This window comes from Erythrolamprus reginae, chromosome Z (assembly GCF_031021105.1).
Source record: "Erythrolamprus reginae isolate rEryReg1 chromosome Z, rEryReg1.hap1, whole genome shotgun sequence".
Taxonomy (NCBI): Eukaryota; Metazoa; Chordata; class Lepidosauria; order Squamata; family Dipsadidae; genus Erythrolamprus; species Erythrolamprus reginae.
In genome coordinates, this window is record NC_091963.1 from 56,719,458 (window position 1) to 56,744,865 (window position 25,408).

General features: G+C 42.1%; 1 protein-coding gene across 13 annotated transcripts in view; it reads left to right on the forward strand.

Annotated features, from left to right (window-relative positions):
• NOD1 (nucleotide binding oligomerization domain containing 1) overlaps nucleotides 1-25,408 on the forward strand; it is a 217,983-nt gene that overhangs the window by 79,563 nt on the left and 113,012 nt on the right. For all 13 annotated transcript variants that reach the window (XR_011556771.1, XM_070726925.1, XM_070726919.1 and 10 more), the window contains one exon: nucleotides 23,411-25,214. Coding sequence is in view for 12 of the 13 variants with exons in the window: in XM_070726925.1 (XP_070583026.1) it covers nucleotides 23,411-25,214 (1,804 nt within the window). In the remaining variant the exon portion in view is untranslated. The remainder of the gene's footprint in view (nucleotides 1-23,410; nucleotides 25,215-25,408) is intronic.

Consider the following 25,408-nt stretch of genomic DNA (forward strand, 5'->3'; position numbering starts at 1 on the left):
CAGAAGAGCAGGAGCTCAAGAGAGAGGTGGAGAGGGAGAAAAAAAGAAATGGGGAGAAAGAGAGGAAGGGAAAGAGAGAGGGGGAGTGTGTGCATGTGTGTGTGTGTGTGAGAGAGAGAGAGACAAAACCACAGTTCTCCCCTCCCCACCCGTGTGCCAGCTTTACCTCGCTAAATAAGGTCTATCGCCTGAGGGATGTCTCTCTCAAAAATGAAAAAAGCGACAAAATAATCTACCAATTATGAGATAAAAATGGCATACTACAACATTCTGAACATGCAAAAAAAAATTCATGAATAATATAAAGAATTATACAAAATCCTGTAGACACAAAACCATGAAGGTAATCTCGCAATAATAGGAGAACAAGATAGATATATAATAAATGACAAGGTAACAATTCAGGAACTTCAGCAGGCTTTAAAAAAAATAGAAAAATAGCAAATCAGCAGGTCCAGATGGTTTTCCAGATGAATTTTAGAAAAAAATTAACAAAATATTTGAACCTATACTCCTATAAACATACAATGAAGCTTTCAAACAAGCTAAAATACCAGAAACATGGACGGAATCCTACATCACAATAATCCCAAAAAATGAGGATGAGAAAGATAAGATTTGGTATAGACCTATTTCACTGCTTAATGCAGATTATAAAATCCTCATGACAATTCTTGCAGAAAGAATAAAGTAAGTATTGAATAAAATTATAAATCAAGACCAAAACGGCTTTCTCCTATTTCAACAGATTAAAAATTGTATCAAAATTCCTCCTCTTCTTTTTTTAATTTATAGGCTAACCATCTACCTACTTTGTTTGCGTTTTCAAAATAATTTTGTTTAGCCATTCTCAGTTTGGCATACAAATCTAATAAATAAATAAATAAATAAATACATTTTAAAAACTATTTCATCTTGTGTCAGCAAGTTAATTTTATATTTAATTTTATCTCTTCTTTTAATTCTTCATTTAATATATCTTCTTGCATATCTAGTTCTATTTGTTTAATTTTACTTTGGTATTCTTTTAACTGTTGATTTTAAATTTTCTTTATTTTGGCCGTATAAGATATTGTTAATCCCTGGACATACGCCTTCATAGTATACATGTATGTATGTATGTATGTATTTATTTATTTATTTATTGGATTTGTACGCTGCCCCTCTCTGTGGACTCGGGACGGCTAACAACAATGATAAAAACAGCATGTAACAATTCAATACTAAAACAACTAAAAAAAACCTTATTATAAAACCAAACATACATACAAACATACCATGCATAAATTGTAAAGGCCTAGGGGGAAAGAATATCTCAGTTTCCTCATGCCTGATTGCAGATGTGGGTTTTAAGGAGCTTACGAAAAGCGAGGAGGGACGGGGCAATTCTAATATCTGGGGGTAGTTGGTTCCAGAGGGCTGGGGCCGCCACAGAGAAGGCTCTTCCCCTGGGTCCCGCCAAACGACATTGTTTAGTTGACGGGTCTTGGAGAAGGCCCACTCTGTGGGACCTAACTGGTCGCTAGGATTCGTGCGGCAGAAGGCAGTCTCGGAGATAATCTGGTCCGGTGCCATGAAGGGCTTTATAGGTCATGACCAACACTTTGAATTGTGACCAGAAACTGATCGGCAACCAATGCAGGCTGCGGAGTGTTGGTGTAATATGGGCATATTTGGGGAAGCCCATGATTGCTCTCGCAGCTGCATTCTGCACGATCTGAAGTTTCTGAACACTTTTCAAAGGTAGCCCCATATAGAGAGCATTACAGTAGTCGAGCCTCGAGGTGATGAGGGCATGAGTGACTGTGAGTAGTGACTCCCGGTCCAGGTAGGGCCGCAACTGGTGCACCAGGTGAACCTGGGCAAACGCCCCTCTCGCCACAGCTGAAAGATGTTTCTCTAATGGTGAGCTGTGGATAGAGGAGGACGCCCAAGTTGCAGACCCTCTCTGAGGGGGTGAATGACTCCCCCCCAGGGTGATGGATGGACGGATAGAATTGTCCCTGGGAGGCAAAACCCACATCCACTCTGTCTTATCAGGGTTGAGTTTGAGTCTGTTGACACCCATCCAGACCCCAACAGCCTCCAGGTACCGGCACATCACTTCCACTTGTTTGTTGACTGGACATGGGGTGGAGATTTACAAATGGGTATCATCCGCGTACTGATGATACCTCACCCCATGCCCTTGGATGATCTCACCCAACGGTTTCATGTAGATCTTAAATAGCAGGGGGGAGAGGACCGACCCCTGAGGCACTCCACAAGGGAGAAGCCTAGAGGTCGACCTCTAGCAAATACTTCAAAAGAAAAGGATTTAGGGGTAATGATTTCTGACAGTCTCAAAATGGGTGAACAGTGCAGTCAGGCGGTAGGGAAAGCAAGTAGGATGCTTGGCTGCATAGCTAGAGGTATAACAAGCAGGAAGAGGGAGATTATGATCCCGCTATATAGAATGCTGGTGAGACCACATTTGGAATACTGTGTTCAGTTCTGGAGACCTCACCTACAAAAAGATATTGACAAAATTGAACGGGTCCAAAGACGGGCTACAAGAATGGTGGAAGGTCTTAAGCATAAAACGTATCAGGAAAGACTTAATGAACTCAATCTGTATAGTCTGGAGGACAGAAGGAAAAGGGGGGACATGATCGAAACATTTAAATATATTAAAGGGTTAAATAAGGTTCAGGAGGGAAGTGTTTTTAATAGGAAAGTGAACACAAGAACAAGGGGACACAATCTGAAGTTAGTTGGGGGAAAGATCAAAAGCAACATGAGAAAATATTATTTTACTGAAAGAGTAGTAGATCCTTGGAACAAACTTCCAGCAGACGTGGTAGATAAATCCACAGTAACTGAATTTAAACATGCCTGGGATAAACATATATCCATCCTAAGATAAAATACAGAAAATAGTATAAGGGCAGACTAGATGGACCATGAGGTCTTTTTCTGCCGTCAGACTTCTATGTTTCTATGACCCCCCACTAACACCGACTGTGACTGACTGGAGAGATAGGAGGAGAACCACTGAAGGACAGTGCCTCCCACTCCCAACCCCTCCAGTCGGCGCAGAAGGATACCATGGTCGATGGTATTGAAAGCCACTGAGAGGTCAAGAAGCCCCAGGACAGAGGATAAACCCCTGTCCCAGGCCCGCCAGAGATCATCCATCAATGCGACCAAAGCAGTTTTCGTGCTGTAGCCGGGCCTGAATCCTGACTGTTGAGGGCCTAGATAATCGGCTTCTTCCAAGGACTGCTGGAGCTGGAGCACCACCACCTTCTCAAAACCTTCCCCATAAAGGGAAGGTTGGAGACTGGTTGGTAGTTGTTAAGAATGGCTGGGTCCAGGGAAGGCTTCTTGAGGAGGGGCGCACAAGTGTCTCCTTGTATCCCATAAATTTTGTATTGTTGTTTCCTTATTCCAATTATTCTGAAAAAAGAAGTTTAATTCATTTTTTATATATTCTATATATTCTTTTTCTTTGATCAGTGCCTGATTTAAGGTCCATTTAAAAGATTCTCTTTTGGGTTCCTTAATTTTCATTATTATTGGATGATGGTCTGCCCAAATATTTGGTCCAATCTCAATTTCTTCTATAATGTTATCAAATGTGTTGTCTCCCCATGCCCTTTCAATTCTTGACCAGGACCTTTGGGGTGGTGAAAAAAAAAGTATATTCTGATTCTTTTATATGTCTCTCTAGAAGATGATAAAGGAAACAAACAATCCACAATAGAAGCAAAAAAACATATCGGTACTAAATATTTCAAGGAATTGTATAAAAAAGAAGATAAAATAGAAGAACATCTAAAAACATACATAAATAAAGCAGATATAGGAGAACTAGCAGAAATGGATAGGATAATATTAAATAAGGAAATAACTGATGGATTTAGAAGACGCAATAACAAACCAGAAAAACAATAAATCACCAGGACCTGACGGCATTCCTAGCGAATTCTGTCATGTTCTAGGCTACCAGCAGGGGGAGACTTTTGGCGGGAGTAGTCTTGTGTTCTGATTGGTTAATTGGGAAGTATAAAACCCTGTCGTTGTGTTTTGTTACCTCAGTTCTGTGTTTAAATAAAGTTGAGTTATACCTGCTGTGACTGCTCAGTTCCTTCACTACACTGGCGACGAAGGAAAGTTGGATCAGAATCCACATTTCTAGCTGCCGTCGTGAGGAAAAAAGAACCGGTAAATCAGAATGTCAACACAAATAGTTTTTCCTCCGTTTAATCCTCAAGGGGAATCTTGGGAAGCTTATCTCGCCCGATTCGAGTGCTTCTTGATTTCAAATGATTACAAAGATCTTTCTGGAGACAGAAAAAGGGCTTATTTCTTGAGTTTTTGTGGGACAGACATGTTAGAGACTTCCCTGTCATTATTTGCCCCTCGATCTATTCATGATGTGCCATGGGGGGAATTCCTTACAACTCTACAAAACCATTATGCCCCCCCACCGTCTCGCAGCGCTCGTAGATATTTATTTTATCACAGAAATCAGGCAGAGGGGGAGACAATTAACCAATACATGGCAGCCCTCCGGCGCGCAGCAAAATCCTGTGAGTTTCAAGATTTGGATGATTATCTTTTGGATCGTTTAATTTATGGGGTGAGGGATGCCAGACTTCGGCGCAGGCTTTTAACAATGTCTGAAGTGACACTAGCGGCTGCGTTAAAAGAGGCTAGGGCTGTAGAGATGTCTACACAGTCATTGGCAGAGATGGATCTGCCTGCAGACACAGCCACTACGCATAGCACTGCAGCTGCTGCAATTTTGCCACCAGAAATAGAAATAAATTTGAGGCAAGAAGAGGAAGAAGAAATTAATAAATTAGCCACCTCATCCAGGCAAAGGCAAGCACCTTCGGGAGATCCCCGCTCCCTGGGGGCATCGCGTTCCTCGTGTGGGGGTTGTGGCGGAGATCACCCCCGAGCACTCTGTGGATTCCGCGAGGCTTACTGCCGCCGTTGTGGAAAGCAAGGTCATATAGCAAGGGTCTGTCGTATGCGAAGGAATGCCAGCACGCAGCCTTTTCCTGTCAGAGAGCCATTTTTTCAACAGCAGAGGGCGTGGCAGAGGGAACCGTTCGGCCGCCGTGACTCCTGCAACGTCATTCAAATTGCGACTCCAATCAACACTCTCCAAGCTCCGCAGCTGTCATCTCAGCAAGGAAAAGCAGCGAAGTCTTCAAAAATCTCTGTGTACGTGCGAATTGGTGGATCTTTGTGTCCTATGGAACTCGACACAGGGTCCTCTGTCTCGTTGATGTCTTGGAGCACTATCAAGCGATTGTTTCCCCGCTTGTCTAAAAGTCGTTTGGGCCCGTGCACTGTTTTCTTAAAGGACTATCAAGGCAACGTCATTCCCACTGTGGGACAAGGTCATTTTCCTGTGCAGTACAAAGGTTTTAAGGGGCGGTTACCCATTGTTATTGTAAATGGCCCTTTTATAAGTTTACTGGGATTGGATTGGTTTTCAGCATTGGGGTTCACTATAGAGGGTATAAATGTTGTTAATGATTTAACCATGTCTCAACAGTTAGCAAAAGAGTTTCCTACAGTTTTTGATGGTACTCTAGGGAAATATTTGGGCACACCAGTTTCTTTGACCCTCGATCCATTAGTTCCTCCAGTTCGCCTGAAGCCCCGGCGAGTGCCTTTAGCTATTAAGGGTAACGTGGATTCAGAATTAGATCGTTTGATTAGCCTGGGAATTTTAGAGCCGGTTGACCAAGCCAAGTGGGAAACCCCTTTAGTGGTAGCAATTAAACAAGATGGATCTGTGCGTTTATGTGGGGACTATAAGTGCACGGTTAACCGAGCATTAGCACACCATTCCTACCCTGTACCCATGGTTGCCCATCTATTACATTCATTGGAGGGAGGAAAGGTATTCGCGAAAATTGACCTGTCTCGTGCATACCAACAGTTAGCAGTGGACACTGAGACAGCTGATATACAAACAATCATTACCCATCGGGGGGCGTTCCGTTGTACTAGGTTACAATTTGGAATAAGCTCTGCCCCTGGAATATTCCAGGGGCTTATGGAGCGCCTACTATATGGAATCCCTGGCACCTTGCCATATTTCGATGATGTGATCATAGCCGCTTCATCCCGCCAAGAGTTATTAGAGCGAGTCAGAGCCGTACTTCAGAAGTTCCAAGACGTGGGGTTGCGAGTTAAATCGGAAAAATGTATTTTTGCTTCTCAAAGTGTTGAGTTTTTAGGTTTCCTCATAGATAGCAAAGGAATTCATCCTACCCCTGCTAAAATAAGAGCTATCACAGAGGCTCCGGAACCAAGATCCAAAACCGAACTACAATCTTTTTTGGGTTTATTGAATTTTTATGCAATGTTCCTCCCTCACAAGGCTTCAATTGTAGAACCACTGCATAAATTATTGGCTAAAGGGATTCCATGGCATTGGGGTAGAGCGGAGGCCAACGCATTCACGGCCATTAAAGAGGTGTTGGTATCTCATGATATTTTAGTACAATATAGCTCAAACTTGCCATTGATATTAACGTGTGATGCATCCCCTTATGGGGTGGGCGCAGTTCTGGGTCACATTCTACCTTCAGGAAAGGAAGCTCCTATAGCATATTATTCAAGAACATTAGGCCGCCCTGAACGTAATTATGGGCAATTGGATAAAGAAGCCTTGGCTCTGGTGGCGGGAGTCAAGCGTTTCCATCATTATTTATATGGCCGCAAATTTCAATTAGTTACAGACCATCAACCCCTCCTGGGAATACTGGCGGGAAATAGACAAACGCCCGAAATTCTTTCTCCTCGTTTAAATCGTTGGGCCCTGTTTTTAGCTAACTATTCATATGATCTGATGTACCGACCAGGTCGCACCATTCCTCACGCGGATGCGTTGAGCCGATGTCCGTTATCTATACCTGTTACAGACCCTGCTCCCATTTCCACCGTATTAGCCATAGAGTCGTGCCCTATCAAAGTATCTGCTGCCACAATTGCTTCCGAATCAGCAAAAGACCCTGTTCTCTCTGTGGTGATGTCATGGATTTTACGCGGTTGGCCCTCTTCTTGCAGTGAGCCTTCTTTTGTACCGTACTGGGTCCGCCGAAAGGAACTGTCTGTGTTACGGGGATGTGTGTTATGGGGTTCAAGGGTAGTTATTCCCCCTTATTTACAGTCTAGAGTGTTGGAGTTAGTACACATTGGCCACCCCGGAATAGTCCGGATGAAAGCGTTAGCGAGAGGCTACATCTGGTGGCCGGGGTTAGACAAGGCAGTGGAAAATAAGGTTGCCAGTTGTCAACCTTGTCAACAAAATCATACAGCCCCTCCTGCAGCCGCCCCCCTTCAGTGGGAAAATCCCAATATGCCTTGGTCCAGGATTCACATCGACCTTGCGGGTCCGATGGAAGGAAGGATGCTTTTGATAGTGGTTGATGCGTACTCGAAGTGGGTAGAGGTCAAGATTATGTCATCTACAACAACAAGAGACATTATCAGGGGGCTATCAGCTCTATTTGCAACTCACGGGTACCCTGACGTTATCGTTTCCGATAATGGTCCACAATTTGTTTCTGGGGGTTTTGAGGCCTACCTCGCGGGGTTAGGTATTCGTCACGCTAGGACTGCCCCGTGGCATCCGGCCAGCAACGGCATGGCGGAGAGAATGGTGCGCAGCACTAAAGAGATGCTGTCTAAAATCACCCGAGGTACGCTGCAGGAGAGAGTAGATGAGATGTTATTGGCTCAACACACCACCCCTTGCACTTCAACATCAAAGGCCCCCTCTGAACTTTTAATGGGACGGAAATTGCGAATTGTGTTAGACAGACTTCATCCTTTGTACACTGAACCTGAACGAGAAATTACAGCTGCTCGATGTTTTAGAGCCGGGGACTTGGTTTTTGCCCAAAACTTCATGGGTTCGCCTAGATGGGTTGCCGGCACTGTTAGCGGTACCCGGGGGCCTCGAGCATATACAGTGTTGTTGTCTGATGGGCGAGAGTGGCATCGTCATGTGGACCAATTAAGAGCCAGGTCAGCTGATGTACTTGACCCAGGGAGAGAGGAAGAAGGTCCTGGCCATGGGGAGGGCATTCCTTGTTTGGAGTATTCCGTCCTAGAGAGGGATGAGTTACACATGGGTCCTCCCCAGATGTTTACGGGGAACGATGGGAAACCCCCAAAGGTCCCAACAGTCGAAGCCGAGGGTTTGGCCGAAGGAACAGTGGAGTTAAAGGGCCCACAAGTGTTATCTAGAGAAATCAAAGGGCACCAGAGCATGCCTCGTTGTTCGGGGCGCACCAGACGTAGGCCGGCATACCTGGATGATTTTGTATGCTCCCCCCCTAGGGGAAAGGAGTGTCATGTTCTAGGCTACCAGCAGGGGGAGACTTTTGGCGGGAGTAGTCTTGTGTTCTGATTGGTTAATTGGGAAGTATAAAACCCTGTCGTTGTGTTTTGTTACCTCAGTTCTGTGTTTAAATAAAGTTGAGTTATACCTGCTGTGACTGCTCAGTTCCTTCACTACAAATTCTACAAAGAATTTAAAACTTTCTTAGGAAAAATACTACTAATTTTATATAATGAGGTACTAGAAAAAGGGCTAATTCCCAAATCATGGACAGAAGCAACGGTGAGTCTGATACAAAAAGGCGACTCAGAAAAACATAAAATACAAAATTATAGACCCATATCCCTACTTAACCTAGATTATAAAATATTTATGACCATTATGTCAGACAGGTTAAAACCAATTTTAAATAACAGAATACACGTAGGCCAGAATGACTTTCTCCCAGGTAGATTTATTAGGAACAACATAAGGACTATCTTAGATGTACTGGAATTTTATGAAGCCACCCGGAAAAACCATTGGCTCTTATCTTCTTAGACGCACAAAAAGCGTTTGATAATTTGAGTTGGGAATTTATGAAAGAACTGATAAAATGAATGAAATTTGGCTCTAGTTTTATTACAATGATTGAAACTATTTACCAGAATCAATACGCAAGAATCATTATTAATGGGGACATAACTGAACAATTTCAAATGGGAAAGGGAGTGCGACAGGGATGTCCACTATCACCATTATTATACATTTTATCAATTGAGATAATGTTAAATCAAATCAGGACAAATCCAGAGATCCAAGGTTTGAAAAATAAAGGACAAGAATTTAAATTACAAGCATATGCAGACGACTTAGTCTTCATATTAGAAAATCCGATGGAGACCGGGAAACATTTAATGAAATAGATAAAGGAATACGATGATGTTGCAGGATTAAAAATGAATAAACAAAAAACCAAAATTATAACCAAAAATATGAATTATGAGCAAGATAAGAAATTAGAAAACCTTTTGGAAATACAAACTGCTAAGAAGGTTACGTACCTGGGTATTGTATTAACAAAAAAATGTAGTACAATTAAGGAAGACAACTATGAGGTACTAACAAAAAAAGTAGAGAAACAATTAACTGATTGGAATAAACTCCATATCTCTTTATTAGAAAGAATATCAACAATCAAAATGAGAATCTTACCAAAATTCCTTTACCTTTTTCAAACGATACCTATAAAATTAAAAAACATTTTTTTTACTAAATTAAACAGAATAATTTCTAAATTTGTATGGAGTGGTAAAAATTGTATCAAAATTGTACCTGCCTAGCGATCCCTGGCTTAATGATAACAAGGATATCCTAACCATAAGAGAAGGGTTGGCATGCAAGGGGTCCTAGTTATATGTGCCTGGCAGTCTCAGATTGCAAGTGCTCCAGTGAAGCCAAGTTGGGAGGACACTTTGGTTCCTGAAAACCCTCCACCTGACACAAAGGCAGTTTTGGTGGCCAAAAATGAAATCAGAAATGGAGGACTACATGAGGGGCTGTGCTATCTGCACCACCAAGAAACACCACCCAGGAAAACCACTATCCAAAAAAATATATCCAATTGATATTGCTAGGGCCAAAATTCTTAGGGCCCTTCCCAATAGTCAAAATAGTAAACCTGGCCACTGTACAGCTTGCATTGTCCAGAATACTGGGGAAAATCCACCCATTATTCCATTGCAACTTACTAAAGCCAGTGACAAGATCTAATTTAAGGAACAAAATCCCACAAATATACTATTGGCTAAAGAGTTGGTGTCCCCAAAATAACTTTGGTTTCCTTGACCACAGCCTACTATATCTCCAAGATGAGCTTCTAACAAGCTTCTTCACTAGAACTGGGAAGAATCTCTTAGGAAACCGACTAGCCCAACTTATCAGGAGAGCTTTAAACTAAGACGAGATGGATGGGTGACCAAACTAGGAGATCGAACTAGATAGATAGATAGATAGATAGATAGATAGATAGATAGATAGATAGATAGATAGATAGATAGATAGATAGACAGATAGATAGATAAAATAAAATAAAATAAAGTTTTGGAGGTTAAATGATGATACTAGAGTCTGGTAGTGAATTTCATGCATCAACTATTCGTATTTCCTGCAGTCGAGTTTAGGGCGGTTCAGTTTAAGTTTGTATCTCTTGTTTATTTATTTTATTTATTAAATTTGTATACCGCCCCTCTCCGTAGACTCGTGTTTGTTTGCTCGTGTATTATTGTGGTTGAAGCTTAAGAAGTTGACAGGAAGGATATTGTAGCAGATGATTTTATGGGCTATGCTTAGGTCATGTTTAAGGTGACATTATTCTAAGCTTTCTAAACCTAAGATTGTAAATCTAGTTGTGTAGGGTATTCTGTTTTGAGTGGAGGAGTTGAGGGCTCTTCTAGTAAAGTATCTCTGGACATTTTCTAGAGTGTTTATGTCTGAAATGTGGTGTAGGTTCCACACAGATGAACTGTATTCAAGGATTGGTCTAGTGAAAGTTTTGTATGCTCTGGTTAGTAGTGTGGGATTACCGGTGCAGAAGTTCTTTGGCAATGTTGTTGCAGTGGGATTTGGTACTTAGGTCATCTGATGTGAGTATTCCAAGGTCTTTTACAGAGTGAGTGTTGTTTGTAAGGCTTTGTTTACTCAGATTGTATTTGGTGAAGAGATTGCAGTTGCTTGTGATGTGATTGCAAAGGTCATTTATATAGAGTATGAAGAGTGTTGGTTCAAGTACGCTGCCTTGGGGTACACCGCTCTTAGCCCAGAACAGGATTAGATATGGTGTTCCCTATTTTGACAGCTTGCTGTCTGTTTGATAGGAATGCAGTTATCCAACTATGTAGGGGTCCTAAGATGCTGTAGGATTTGAGTTTTAGAAGTAGTTTGTCATGAACCACTGAGTCTAAGGCTCTACAGAAGTCAATGTAAATTGCATCTATTGATTTGCCCTGATTAAGATGTGTAGTCCATATGTTTTTGCAGTGAAGGAGTTGCAGGCTACAAGATCATTTTTTTTGGAAACCAAATTGTTTATTAGAGAATAGGTTGTTAGTTTCTAGGTGGAAGGTAATTGATTGGTTTATGATTGATTCCATGGGTTGTATGTGATGCAGCATAGAGAGATTGGTCTATAGTTTTTAACTAGACTGGGAATTCCTTTTTTGAAGGGAGGAATGACTGGTAGCTTTGGTAGCCAACTGGTCCTGAAAGATTTTTTAAAGATTATGCTTAGTGGTTCGGCTATCTCTGTTCCCTCCCCTGCCTCAGTAGCCCAAGAAGCCCCAACATGCAGCAAGTATTCCAGGCATCCTGGCAGCAGCCAGCTGCAAATCCACTGAACTATCCAGGGATTAAGTCCAATCTTCACTAATTTATCTATCAGCAATTTATGTGGAACCATATCAAAGGCTTTGCTGAAGTCCAGATCGGCAATATCCATGGCACCACCTTCATCCAACACCTTTGTGACATAGTCAAAGAAAACAATGAGATTAGTCTGACATGATTTGCTTTCAGTAAAGTCATGCTGATTTGGGTCCAATAAGTTATTGCTTTTTAGCCTTTTTGAGTAGAGTCTCCATCATTTTAACTACAACTGATGGCAAGCTAACTGGCCTGTAAGTTACCAGCTTCTTCTCTACTGGCCATTCTCCAATCCTCAGGAACATCTCCCGTTAACAGGGATTGGTTAAATAAACCAGTCAGGGGGTTAGCAATGACAAATCTGAGTTTTTAAGAACTCTGGGGTGGATGCCATCTGGACCCATTGCCTTATTTATCTTTAATCGTTCAAGTTCTTCTAAGACATCGGCTTCTAAGATCACTGGAGCTGAATCCGTACAGCTGGAAGCAATGCTATATCCATCTATAGTATTATATTGTAAGGTGTCTGTTGAGAAAACAACAGAAGTAGCTATTGAAATGGTCAGCGACCTCCTTATTCCCATCAATGTATGTATTATTTCCGGTACTAAGCTTCATGATGCTGCAGTTTTTCTTCTTCCTATCACTAATATATCTGAAGAAGGTTTTATCCCCCTTCTTTACAGATTTGGCAATTTCTTCCTCTTTAGAGGCTTTAGCAGCATATATTATCTGTTTTGTCACCTTCTGTCTCATTTTATATATCTCTCTATCAGGTATACTTTCAGACTCTTTATACCTCCTATAGGCAGCCTTTTTTTCATTGACTATAGCCCTTACATCATTACTAAACCAAAGCGGTTTCTTCTTCCTTTTATCTTTAGTTATTTGCCTTACATACAGTCCAGTGGATTTTAAGATGGCCTTTTTAAATAAAGTTCACTGGGTGCTCGCTCCTGCCATTTTATCCCTTTCCCTTTAATTCATTATTTAAATATTCCCCCATTGCATTAAAATTTGTTTTTCTGAAATCCAATACTTTGGTTGCAGTATAGGATTGCTCACAATCAGTTTTTTCACCAAACCACAAACATAGATAGTCACTGCAACCTAAATTTTCTCCCATCTTAACCTCTGAAACCCAGTTCCAATTCGTAAAAACTAAATCTAGAATATTCTTCCCTCTAGTCGGTGTCTTAACCAGCTGTGCCAGAGCTGCTCCTGTAAAGGCTTCTACTATATTCTTACTTTTGCATGTAAGGGCACTGTGGATCTTCCAGTCAACATCAGGCATGTTGAAATCACCCATAACCACAATCAATGTTCCCTCTAATTTTTTTTCGGTGGGGGCGGAAAAGTATAGTGTCTGAGCGACAGTCCCTTTGGGACTGGGCAGCATAGAAGTATAAATAAATAAATAAATAAACAAACACATACATACATACATACATACATACATACATGCATAAACAAATAAGAAAAAAATTCCCTTTTTTAATTAAAAGAAATTAATAATAAAACAAAACCAAAATCTATTACTATTATTACTATCTTCTCTTTTTCCATCCCTGTCTCCTCCCCCCTTGTGTGTGTGTGTGACCTCTTGAACCATTTCCAATAACAGGTGAGCTATTGGAAATGGTTCAAGAGTTCACACACACACACACACAAACAAACGGCTGGGTTTTTTTTTCTCTGTTATTATTTGGGTGCTTTTTACCATATGCTTTAAATCAAGAGTCATTTCTCTCTCTTTCTCTCTCCCCCTCTTGCTCTCTCTCTCTTTTTCTCACTTTCTCTCTCCCTCTCTTTCTCTCTTGTTTTCTTTTTCTCTTTCCATTGCTTTCTTTCTCTCTCTTTCTTTCTATCTCTCTTGCTTTCTTTCTCTTCTCTCTCTTGCTCTCTCTTTCTCACTTACTTTCTCTCTCTCCCTCTCTCTCTCTGTCAGCGAGGGGGCTGCGAGAGCGCTTTCTCCGAGCGCTTCGGGAACGCCTGCCCTGCCTCTACTGCAGCCCCCTTGCTGGAAGTCTGGGACGAAAGCGCTCCCAGCGAAGGGGCTGCAAGAGGGCGGGGCAGGCATTCCCGAAATGGACGTAGAAAGCCCTCTCTCGCAGTGAAAGCGCTCCCAGCCAGGGGGCTGCGAGAGAGGGCTTTCTCCATCCGTTTCGGGAAAACCCGCCCCACCCTTCTCGCAGCCCCCTGGCTGGGAGTGCTTTCATCCCGAGAAGCCGAAGCCGCCGCCGCCGCAAGAGAAGTCGCACCCCAAGGCAGGAGGCAGCGGAGGGGGAGAGGGGGTGGATCGGGCGGGCAGGGGGCAGGGCCGAGAGGCCAGCAGCACGAGGGGGCCAGAGGCACCATGGAGAGGCAGGGGCGGCCGTGGCTCCCTTCTACTGCCTGCGCTTTCCCGCCCGCCCCCCTCCGCGGGCTGGCAGGGGGATGGGAAGCGCGCGCCTGAGGAAAAGGGTGCGCGGGGGGTATTTTGGAGTGCGCACACGCGCACGCGCGCAGCTTACAGGGATCAGTGACCACAATATCTCCCTTTACTGCCATTTGGGTAATTTCATCCACCATCTTGTTGTCATATTCCTCAGATTGCCCTGGAGGTCTATAGATCACCTCAGTTCTAATGACAGAACCTTCTTTATTTTGCATGCAAACTCAGAGAGTCTCCAGATCTTTACATGCATTTTGAATTAGTCTTGTTTTTAGACTTTCCTTAACATAAATGGCTACTCCACCTCCCCTTTTCTCTATTCTATCCTTCCTATACAATGTATACCCTGGTATGGATATTTCCCATTCATTAGAATCCTTAAACGTCTCAGTTATGGCGACCAGATCCAAATTATCTATTTTTTTATTGTTAGAGTTGAAAGGGACCATGACGGCCATCGAGTTCAAATCCCCACCCAAGCAGGAATCCTATAGTACACCAGTCAAGTGGCAGTTCAATCTTGTCTTAAAAATGTCCAGAGTGTTGGAGTTCATAACGTCCGCTGGTAGGTTGTTCCATTGGTTGATTGCTCTGACCGTCAGGAAGTTCCTCCTCATCTCCATGTTGAATCTCTCTTTGGTCAGCTTCCAGCCGTTGTTCCTTGTCCGGCCCTCTGGTGCCCAGAAGAATAAAGTGATCCCCTCCTTTCTGTGACATCCCCTCGTATACTTGTAGACTGCTATCATGTCCACTCTGGCCCTCCTTTTCTCTAGGCTATCCATGCCCAGTTCCCTCAGTCTCTCTTCGTAAGTCTTGGTTTCCAATCCCTTAATCATCTTGGTTGCTCTTTTTTGCACCTTCTCCAGAATTTCAATGTCTCTTTTGAAGTGTGGTGACCAGAACTGAATACTGTACAGTACTCCAAGTGTGGTCGGACCAGGGTGTAGTAGAGTGGTATTAAGACTTTCCTGGTCTTGGAGTGTATTCCCCTGTTGATGCAGTTTAGGATTGTGTTGGCTTTTTTAGCTGCTGCTGCACATTGTTGGCTCATGTTTAGTTGATTGTCCACCAAGACTCCGAGGTCTCTTTCGCAGTCGCTACTGCTAAGAGGGGTTTCTCCCAGGTTGTATGTGTGTCCAGGGTTTTTTCTGCCTAGGTGAAGGACATTGCTCTTGTCGATGTTAAACATCATTTTGTTGGTGTGGGCCCACTGTGTTAGTCTGTCTAGGTCTTTCTGTAATTTGAGCCTGTCTTCTAGGGTATTGGCTACCCCCGCCAGCTTGGTGTCGTCTGCGAATTTGATCAGTTGCCCTTCTTTTCCCTCGTCCAAGTCGTTGATGAAAATGTTGAAGAGCACAGGGCCCAGGACCGAACCCTGTGGTACCCAACTGCATACATTCTTCCATGTGGATTTGGAACCGCTGAGGACAACTCCTTGGGTGCGGTTGGTCAGCCAGCTATTGATCCATCTGCATGTGTTGTAGTCTACTCCGCTTTTTTCTAATTTGTTGATTAGGAGATAGTGGTCGACTTTGTCGAAAGCTTTGCTGAAGTCTAAGTATATGAGGTCCACCGTGTTACACTGGTCTACTGATTTGGTTATGGTGTTGAAAAAGGATATGAGATTGGTTTGACATGATTTGTTTCTGACAAACCCGTGTTGGCTGTTGGATATTATCTTGTTTGTTTCCAGGTAGTGGCAAAGCTGTTTTTTTTATTATTTTCTACAGTATTTTTCCAGGTATTGAAGTCAGGCTAATAGGTCTGTAGTTGCTTGGATCCGTCTTTTTCCCTTTTTTGTGGATGGGAACTACGTCCTCTCGTTTCCAGTCTTCTGGTAGGTCTCCAGTGGCCCAAGATTTTTGGTAGATGAGGAGAAGAGGTTCCACTATGGTGTCTGCCAGTTCTTTTAGGACTCTAGGGTGGAGTCCGTCAGGTCCCGGTGATTTGTACTCATTATGCTCCCTCAAGTAGTCCCTAATGGTAGCTTTGTCTGTGTTGAGTTCGGTTCTGGGGCTGTTATTTGCAGTTAGGTTGTAGGTTGGTTGGTTGGTGGTTCCTTTATGTGTGAAGACTGATGTAAAGTAGGTATTGAGCAGCTGTGCTTTGTCTCTGTTGTCGGTGATTTCGTTACCATCTTTGTTTTTTAGTATGGTGACTGTTTCCTTGATTTTTTTCTTGTTTATGTAGTGGAAGAAGTTTTTTTTTTTGTTGCTAATTTTCGTTGCAAGGTGCTGTTCGTGTTGAACTTTTGCTGTTCTTATGTTTTGCTTGCAGGTTCTGGCTGTTTGCTGATATTCCATTTTGGTTATGAGTCCTTGTTTCCATTTATTGTATTTGGCTTTTTTTTCTTTTATGTTGTCTGCGAGGTCCTTGTTTAGCCATGCTGGTTTCATTTTAGTTTTTCTGCTTTTCTTTTTTGTGGGGATTGAAATGTTTTGGGCCTCAATGATAGTGTTTTTTAGGGTTTCCCAGGAATCCTGTGTGGATTTACTCTTTAGAAGTTCCTTCCAGGGTTTATTCTTCAGATTTGCTCTTAGCTTGTTAAAGTCCGCTTTTCTGAAGTCTGGGACTGTAGTTGAGTTGGGTGTTGTAGTTAGTGATTGCGCAATGTTGAATTTTAGGATGGCATGGTCACTCTCACCTATTCTATTCCCTCAATCATTTCTTCCCTGTTTGTTAAAATTAGGTCTAGTATTGCAGTCCCTCTGATTGCTGTTTCCACTTCTTAAGTTAGAAAATTATTGGCGAGGCTGGTGAAAAATTTGTCAGACTTTCCACTTGGTGCTAAGTTTGTTTTCCAGTTAATGTCGGGGTAGTTAAAGTCCCCCATTATTATTATGCTGTGCTTGTTGCATATTGCTGATAGTTGGGTTGTAAAGAGGTTGTCCATTGTATCTGTTTGGTTTGGGGGCCTGTAGTAAATTGCAATTGTAATGTTGTCCTTTTTTTCTTTTATGTTAACCCATATGGTTTCAAGGGGGTTATCTTCTTTGGATTGATATAGCTCAGTGGCGGTGTAGTATTTTATGTATAGTGCAATTCCACCTCCTTTCTTGTTTGACTTGTTTTTCTTGAAGAGATTGTAGCCCTTTATCTGTGTGCTCCAGTCATGTGATTCGTCCCACCATGTTTCTGTAATACCAATTAGATCACATTGGCCCTCATGCATTAGTACTTCTAGCTCATCTTGTTTGTTCCCCAGGCTTTGTTCATTATTGTACAGGCATTTTAGGTGTTTGTGTCTGATTATGGGTGGACATTTTTTATCCTTTGAAATGTTAGTGGGCTTAATTTGCACCCCTTTCTTATTTGGTTCGTTGTTCAGTCTCTTACTTTGGTCACCTGCCCCTCTCAGATCTAGTTTAAAGCCCTCCTGATAAGTTGGGCTAGTCAGTTTCCAAGGAGGTTCTTTCCAGCTCTGGTAAGGTGTAGTCCGTCTGTTGCTAGGAGCCCTTCTTGAAGGTATTGTAGACCATTGTTGAGCAGCCCAAAGTTGTTTTGGCGACACCATCTCTTTAGCCAGTGGTTTATTTGTGGGATTTTGCGTTCTCTGTCAGGATGTTGTCATCTTGTGGGTAGAATAGAGGAGAAGACGACCTGTGCCCCTATCTTTTTGACTATATTGCCCAAGTGGTCGTAGTCTTTCGTGATTTGGTTCATGTCTTTCCTTGTGTCGTTTGTTCCTGCATGGATCACTAGTAGGGGGTAGTAGTCAGTGGGTTTTAGGATTTTAGTGAGGTTTAGCGCTATGTCCGAGATTCTGGCTCCAGGGAGGCAGCTCACCTCTCTGGATTGATTGTCCAATCTGCAGATGGCAGGTTCAGTTCCCCTGAGAATTGAGTCACCAATTACCACCACTCTCATTTTCTTTTTGGTTGGGTTGGGGAGAGGGGGGCTAGCCTTCATGATGATTGTGTTTGATGGTGTTGTATTGTTGTGCTTAGTTCTTGGTGGCTCCTTGTCAGGTGTTGTTGATCTTCTTGTGCCAGGAGTACTGCATATTTGTTACTTGTAGGCACTGAGGGTGGAGGGAGGGGGGTTGGAGTAGGTGGGAGTTTGGGGATGGTTTGTTTTTTTCTTCTTTGGGTGATGTGTGTCCAGTCATTTTCAACCTCAGGGGGGTTGGTTCTGATGTGCTCTTCTGTGGTGTTGAATGTGTTGGGAGTATATTGGTCTTTCTTGTTTTGATGTTGGTGCTGCAGGGTTTTGAGGTTTCTCTCTAGGTTTTCTATTTTTTCCTAAAGTAATTGGATTACTTTACATTTATTGCAAGTGAAGTTTTGGAAGTTTGAGGGTAGGAGTGTATACATGGAGCACAGTGTGCAACTCACTAGGAAGTCAGCTCTTTCATCTTCTTTGTGTGTGGTGTGTTTGTCTTCCATGTGGGTAGTAGGAGTGTCTTCTCTTTGAGTGCGTGATTTGTTCTTCATGGTAGGAGGCTGGTAGTGGAGCAGTTGATGAGTGCTGCTGATGAGTGCTGTTTTTGTATTTAGTTGTGTTTTGGTTGGTCTTGTTTTTGCTGATTTATTAGTTGATTATGCTTTGATTAAGCGTAAGGCTCTGGGGAAGCTCCCGCATCAGCTGGGTGCCAGGTGTGATGCCGGGGGCTCAAGGAGTGCTCCGGACTGAGATATAGTCCTCCGCTGTCGTCGGGGGCTCTGGGGAAGCTCCCGCGTCGGTAGAGTGCCGGGTGTGATGCCGGGCTCAAGGAGGGCTTCACAAATCTTTCGCCAAATCTCTCCAAAAATCGCTGCCCCAAAAGCTTCCTATCTAGCCCCAAATCTCCCCAAAAATCGCTGCCCGAAAAGCTTCCTATCTACCCCCAAATCTCTCCAAAGATCACTCCCCCAAAAGCTTCCTATCTAGCCCTAAATCTCTCCAAAAATCACTCCCCCAAAAGCTTCCTATCTAGCCCCAAATCTCTCCAAAATCGCTGCCCCAAAAGCTTCCTATCTAGCCCCAAATCTCTCCAAAAATCGCTCACCCAAAAGCTTCCTATCTAGCCCTAAATCTCTCCAAAAATCACTCCCCCAAAAGCTTCCTATCTAGCCCCAAATCTCTCCAAAAATCGCTGCCCCAAAAGCTTCCTATCTAGCCCCAAATCTCTCCAAAAGTCACTGCCCCAAAAGCTTCCTATCTAGCCCCAAATCACTCCAAAAATCGCTGCCCCAAAAGCTTCCTATCTAGCCCCAAATCTCTCCAAAAATTGCTCCCCCAAAAGCTTTCTATCTAGCCCCAAATCTCTCCAAAAATCACTCCCCCAAAAGCTTCCTATCTAACCCCAAATCTCTCCAAAAATCACTCCCCCAAAAGCTTCCTATCTTTCCCCAAATCTCTCCAAAAATCGCTGCCCCAAAAGCTTCCTATCTAGCTCCAAATCACTCCAAAAATCGCTGCCCCAAAAGCTTCCTATCTCTAGATATTATGGCCATTAACTCACAGAGCTTGTTGCTCAAGCTTCGAGCATTCGTGCACATTACCAGAAGAACATTACAGTATTATCATTATTAGTTTGCCCCTTATCATCAACAACTATATATTTTATTTACAGTTCCCTTTTCAAAAACTTCCAGAAACTGATTTATCCTCATTGATCGGGGACAGAAATCATCCCCATCAGTTACATCTCTGTCCCCTTTAACTAGTTTAAATGCCTGTCCAAAAAAGTTCTGAACTCATCACCGAGCACCTGGGTACCTCTGTATGATGGATGCAAACCATCCCTCTTAAACAACTCCCTATTAGACCACCTAGTGACATCATGACTTACATAGCCAAAACCTTCAGCTTTGCACCACTGCCTTAACCACACATTAAACTCTCTGATACAAGTTGTTTTATCCTCCTGGCCACAAACCGGTAACACCTCTGAGAAAGTGACTGAATCAGTTATTCTGCCCAGCTACACACTTAGACATTGGAAATCTCTTTTTACTATATTAACATTTCTCTGGGACAAATCATTTGTGCCAAGATGCACCACCACATCAACATTATTACCTTTACTCACAGCCTTGAGAATATTTGTAATCCGCTTCCTGTCCCTGCTGGCAGTGGCCCCTGGGAGACACCTCAATAGCTTCACCACATCCTTGCTCTGTCCCAAATCAACACCTCTAACAGTCGAGTCACCCACAAGAAAATGTGTCCCCTTTTTATTTCTACTAACTGCACTTGATGGTTTGGTGACACTATGCACCTCACTTACAACAACTTCCCCTTGGAACATCCCCTCATTCTCTGCCTGAGGGGCCTCACTAATATCTACAACATCCTTACCATTTAAATCTGCAAGAACATTATAGGAATTCGATACAGAGAGACCAAAATTGCTATGTTTTTGCTCCACTGCATGTAATCTTCCACACAGCCTCCTCCTTCTATGACATGTGGACTTCAACTCCCAGAATTCCTGAGCTAGCATAATTGGCTCAGCAATTCTGGGAATTGAAGTCTACAAGTCATAGAAGAGCCAACATTGCCCACCCCTGGGTTGAACAATTCCATGTCAAATACACGGATAAGCCAAAGGATTCTCTTGGGGGAGGGAGGAGTGGTTCAACTTGTTAACCCTTGTGACTTCTCTCTCTCCACTGCAGGATATGCTTTTTTCTTTAGGGGAGGCCACCTGTCGAGGCACAGAAGTTGGGGAAAATTTAATGGCTCGCCACAATATCAGTAGAAGGTCTGATGTTTATGGGAATTTGGAAGGGGTAATATTCGTGAGGGAGCAGATGCAGCCAGAAAGCATTCTTTCGAGAGGTTCAAGGTCATTCTTTGTCCACCACCTGGGCGGAAGCAGAAGGAAGAGTTTGGTTTGGTTTTTTTTATTATTATTATTTGTATTTCTAGGCCACCCGCCTCCAGTGGACTCAGGGACGCTTAAAAAGTAAAAGCAAATATAAAAATACAACCTATAAGAAACCCAAAGATAAAATCAAATTCTAAAACCCATTAGCATTAAAAACCTGTCAACCACATTTGTCCATCACAATCATACTCTCATATTATCAGGCGAAGCAAGATGCCAATGTTCAATAGCCCCAGGCCTGTTGACGGAGGTGTGTTTTTAAGACCTTTTGGAAGGCCAGGAGAATGGGGGTAGGGCAAATTTTTGGAGAGAGCTGCCATAGAGAAGGCCCTTCCCCTAGGCCCCGCCAGTCGGCATTGTTTGGCTGATGGGACCTGAAGAAGGCTGACTCTGTGGGACCTAACTGGCCGCTGGCACAACCTGCATAGGCAATGTAACAAGTTTGGGGTGGGGATGGGGGGCAAGGAAACTTTCAACTGGGTGGGAAACTTTGGAAGCTCAGATTCGGATTTTCCACTGTAGGGGCCAGAATGGTTCTGGCAAGGAATTGGAACTTTGAGGAATACTTTGACTTGGACTCTGATTTAAGTTCAGATGCTATCTGGAATTCTGACATTAAGTTGCTAAAAACTAACCAATCCATTCTATGCTTTACATTTAAAGTTACTTCTGTCTACAATTTCCTTTTCTTTCTTTTCCAAATCTTACAGTAGCTCCAGGTCTTAATCACTGCTATTCATCTCAGTTTAGTCCCACTTTCCAAAGGGGGTGTTTTTTAGGGGAAGTCCACGGCAAAAGTTAGTTCTTACTCATGCAGTGTTACAGGATTTTTTTCTTTTTTCTCTTCCCTTCTCAGCTCTCACAGCTTTGGTTCAGCCATAATGTCCATCTTCTCTTCTGTTGGTTAAAAGGGCTTTTGGGGGTAAAACGAGGGGACTGTTCTCTCCTCTTGACCACTAAAGCATCCCCTCTGTCTTCATCACCCCTACAGTATAACTTTCTGCCCAGTAGAGCTTCCTGGCTTTAAGAAATTAACTGGACTCCATGGTGCTACCGCTCGTCTGCAATGCTTCTAAACAATATCAGCTGTCCTCTTTTTTCTGTAATTTATTGACTTACCAGTTGTTATTCACTCCTCTTCTGTGCATTACATTGTGTTACTTGTCCTGAAGAGGAATATCACGGGGAACCTGTATATATTTCAGTATCATATAAATAAGAACATAATTACAAAATGCTAATTTCTGGAGGTCAAAGATCTTTTTATATAATACATGCCATAGAAATGGGGGAAAGGAGACAAAGTGCAATCACTGTAGTTGTTACATAGTAGTTAAGTTGATTTGGTTTCCCCCATTGACATTGCTTTTCACAAGGTCACAAAAAATATTCACATGATCCTGGGGCACTGCAAGTGTCATAAATATGAATCAGTTTCCAAGCATCCAAATTGGTTGTGAAAAATGGTCATAAATATATTTTTTCGGTGCTATTGTAACTTTGAATAGTCACTAAATGAACCATAAATACTATCTGTATTGAATTCTTTGTAACCACTTGTCAAAAACAAAATGATAGGCATTATAACCATTTACAATTTAGGTGAGAGCCCACTGGACAAGGTTAGTGAAAAATGTATATAATTTTATATAATAGTTATTTTAATATTGTTTATTATTGAATTGGGTTCAGAGTAAAGTAATCTTGTGACAAATTGCAAATTGGAAATATGCTAATCTAAGGGAAATGATGTTTAAATCTAATACACTTTCATAAAATATCAAAAGAATTGTTATTCAAAGATTAAGCTTTAGAAAGTTGGCATAAAATTGAATAATACTACTAAAAGGAAATATAAATATTGTAATCTATAACTGTGCATAAACACAAATGCCTACAATAAATACATATACAATTGCACATATGCAATAATATCGTTTTCCAAAAACAATTTATAAAATCTTTAAAAAGAGAGCCATAAAATTAATGTGCATTTAGGGTATGTAATGTATGACAATACATATGAAATTACACTTTGTGTATCGGAGAGGACATCAATTTCCTGGCATACATTTACAGCAATATATTTCTGTAGAGGAATTCTATATGTGTAAAGAGAAGTTGTATCTGATCTAAATACTTGGTGTTTATGAGTATATGTGTGTTTTACTATTATTTTTTGAGGGGAGTGCCGGTTCCTTGAGAGATTCCATATCTGCTTTGAAAATTCTTACATATTCCAGAGAAATATGAAAGAATAGAACACAATTTAAATAGATCATATCTATTAGTAGTATAGATATGATCTATTTAAAATGATATAATCTTTTTAAAATGACTCCTAGAAATCTTTCTGTTAGGTGAACTGCATTAAAATTCATTTAATAATACTCAGCTTTATCTTTAGTCAGCAGATACCAGCAGAAACTTAAAGATGAATTGGGCCGAGAAACAAAGTTCGTCATGTCATATGCCCAAAAAGAAGACATATTGCTTGAAGAAATATATTCTGCCAACATTATGGAGTTTCTCAATCATAAAAATGAGAAACTCAGTAAGGTGGATGCTTTAGAAGATCTACTTACAGATAGTTTTGGTCTGATCAATGAAAATGGAGAGACCATCTATATCTTTGGGGATGCTGGGATTGGAAAGTCCATGTTACTGCAAAAGATGCAAAATCTCTGGTCCAAGAATGCCTTTGATGTAGGGGTCAAATTCTTCTTTCGTTTCCGATGCCGAATGTTCAGCTGCTTCAAGCAAGGAGAAGCCTTTTGTTTAAAGGATCTTCTCTTCAAGTATAACTGTTTCCCAGATCAGGATCAAGAGGAGGTTTTCAACTTCATTGTAAAATTTCCTCATACTATCTTGTTTACATTTGATGGATTTGATGAAATTCATTCTGATTTTGATCTCAGTAGTATTCCTGAAATCTGCTCTCCCACTGAAGCTATGCACCCACTTGCTCTTCTGATGGGCCTCCTCAGTGGAAAACTTTTGAATGGATCTAGAAAAATTCTGACAGCCAGGACAGGGATAGAAATCGATAAAAACATTGTCCGGAAGAAAGTACATCTCCGAGGATTTTCCAGTAGTAACCTGAAAGATTATACTAAAATGTTCTTCAAAGATGAAGGATGTCGCACTTTGCTTCTAAATCAACTGGAAGCTAACCCAAATCTAAGCAGTTTGTGTTTGGTGCCATTATTTTGCTGGATTATCTTCAAATGCTTTGAACATTTCCACTCTGCATTTGATAGCCATGAGCTTCCAGACTTCACTGTCACTCTAACAGACGTATTCTTGCTCATGACTGAAGTCCATCTTAATCGTACTCAAAAGACAAATTTGCTAAAGAAGAACAACAGAAGCCAAGAAGAAACATACAAGTCCAATAAAGAGAAATTGTTTGCACTGAGTAAAATAGCCTACATGGGGATGCAGAAATCTCTCTTTGTTTTTGACCAAGAGGAGGTCCTTAGTGATCTCCCTGAGCAGGATTTACATTTAGGTTTTCTCAGGACAGTTCCTAATTATGAAGATACTGTAGACCAATCTTGCTATGAATTCCTGCACTTGACCTTGCAGTCATTTTTTGCAGCTTTTTATCTGGTAACAGATGAGAAAGTGGGGGCCAGGGATTTGTTGCAGTTCTTTGCTGAATGCTCCATGCAAGACACTACTCTGTCTTCCTGCTTACCTCTTTCCTGGTCCAAAAATTACCACCCAAAAGGTGGGGATCCTTTCCAAAATAAAGAGCATTTTCATTTTACTAATCTCTTCTTGTGTGGCTTGCTTTCCAAGGCAAGACAGAAACTCCTGAGGCATATGATTCCTCTGAGTACAATCAAGAAGAAAAGGCGGATTCTTCTTGCCTATTTTTTTGAAAGCATGAAGTCTCATCTGAAGGGTCTCTCTCGGGCAAGGCTGAAAGAATACAAACAGGTGCAAGTAATGCCAAACTTTGTTTGGATGCTGAGATGCATCTATGAGACACAGAGTGAGAAAGTTGGTAAAGGGGTTGCCAAATGCATGCGTGCCAACTACATCAAGCTGACTTACTGCAATGCGTACTCTGCTGACTGCAGTGCCATCTCCTTTGTTATGCATCATTTCCAGAAACGCTTGGCCCTTGATCTGGACAATAACAACATCAATGATTATGGGATTAAGCAGCTGCAACCTTGCTTTAGCCATCTGGCAGTACTCAGGTACAGTAACACTGTGATCTAATAGGAACTGATACAGTAGTACCTCAACATATGAGCTGCTCTACATACGAGCATTTCGAGATACGAGCTAGGAGGGGAGAGACATTTCTGTTCTACTCCCGAGCTGAAATTCGGGATATGAGCTGAGGCCAAGTCTCGCTCCGGGCTGTGCCCCTTCCGAGCGCTCACCGCCC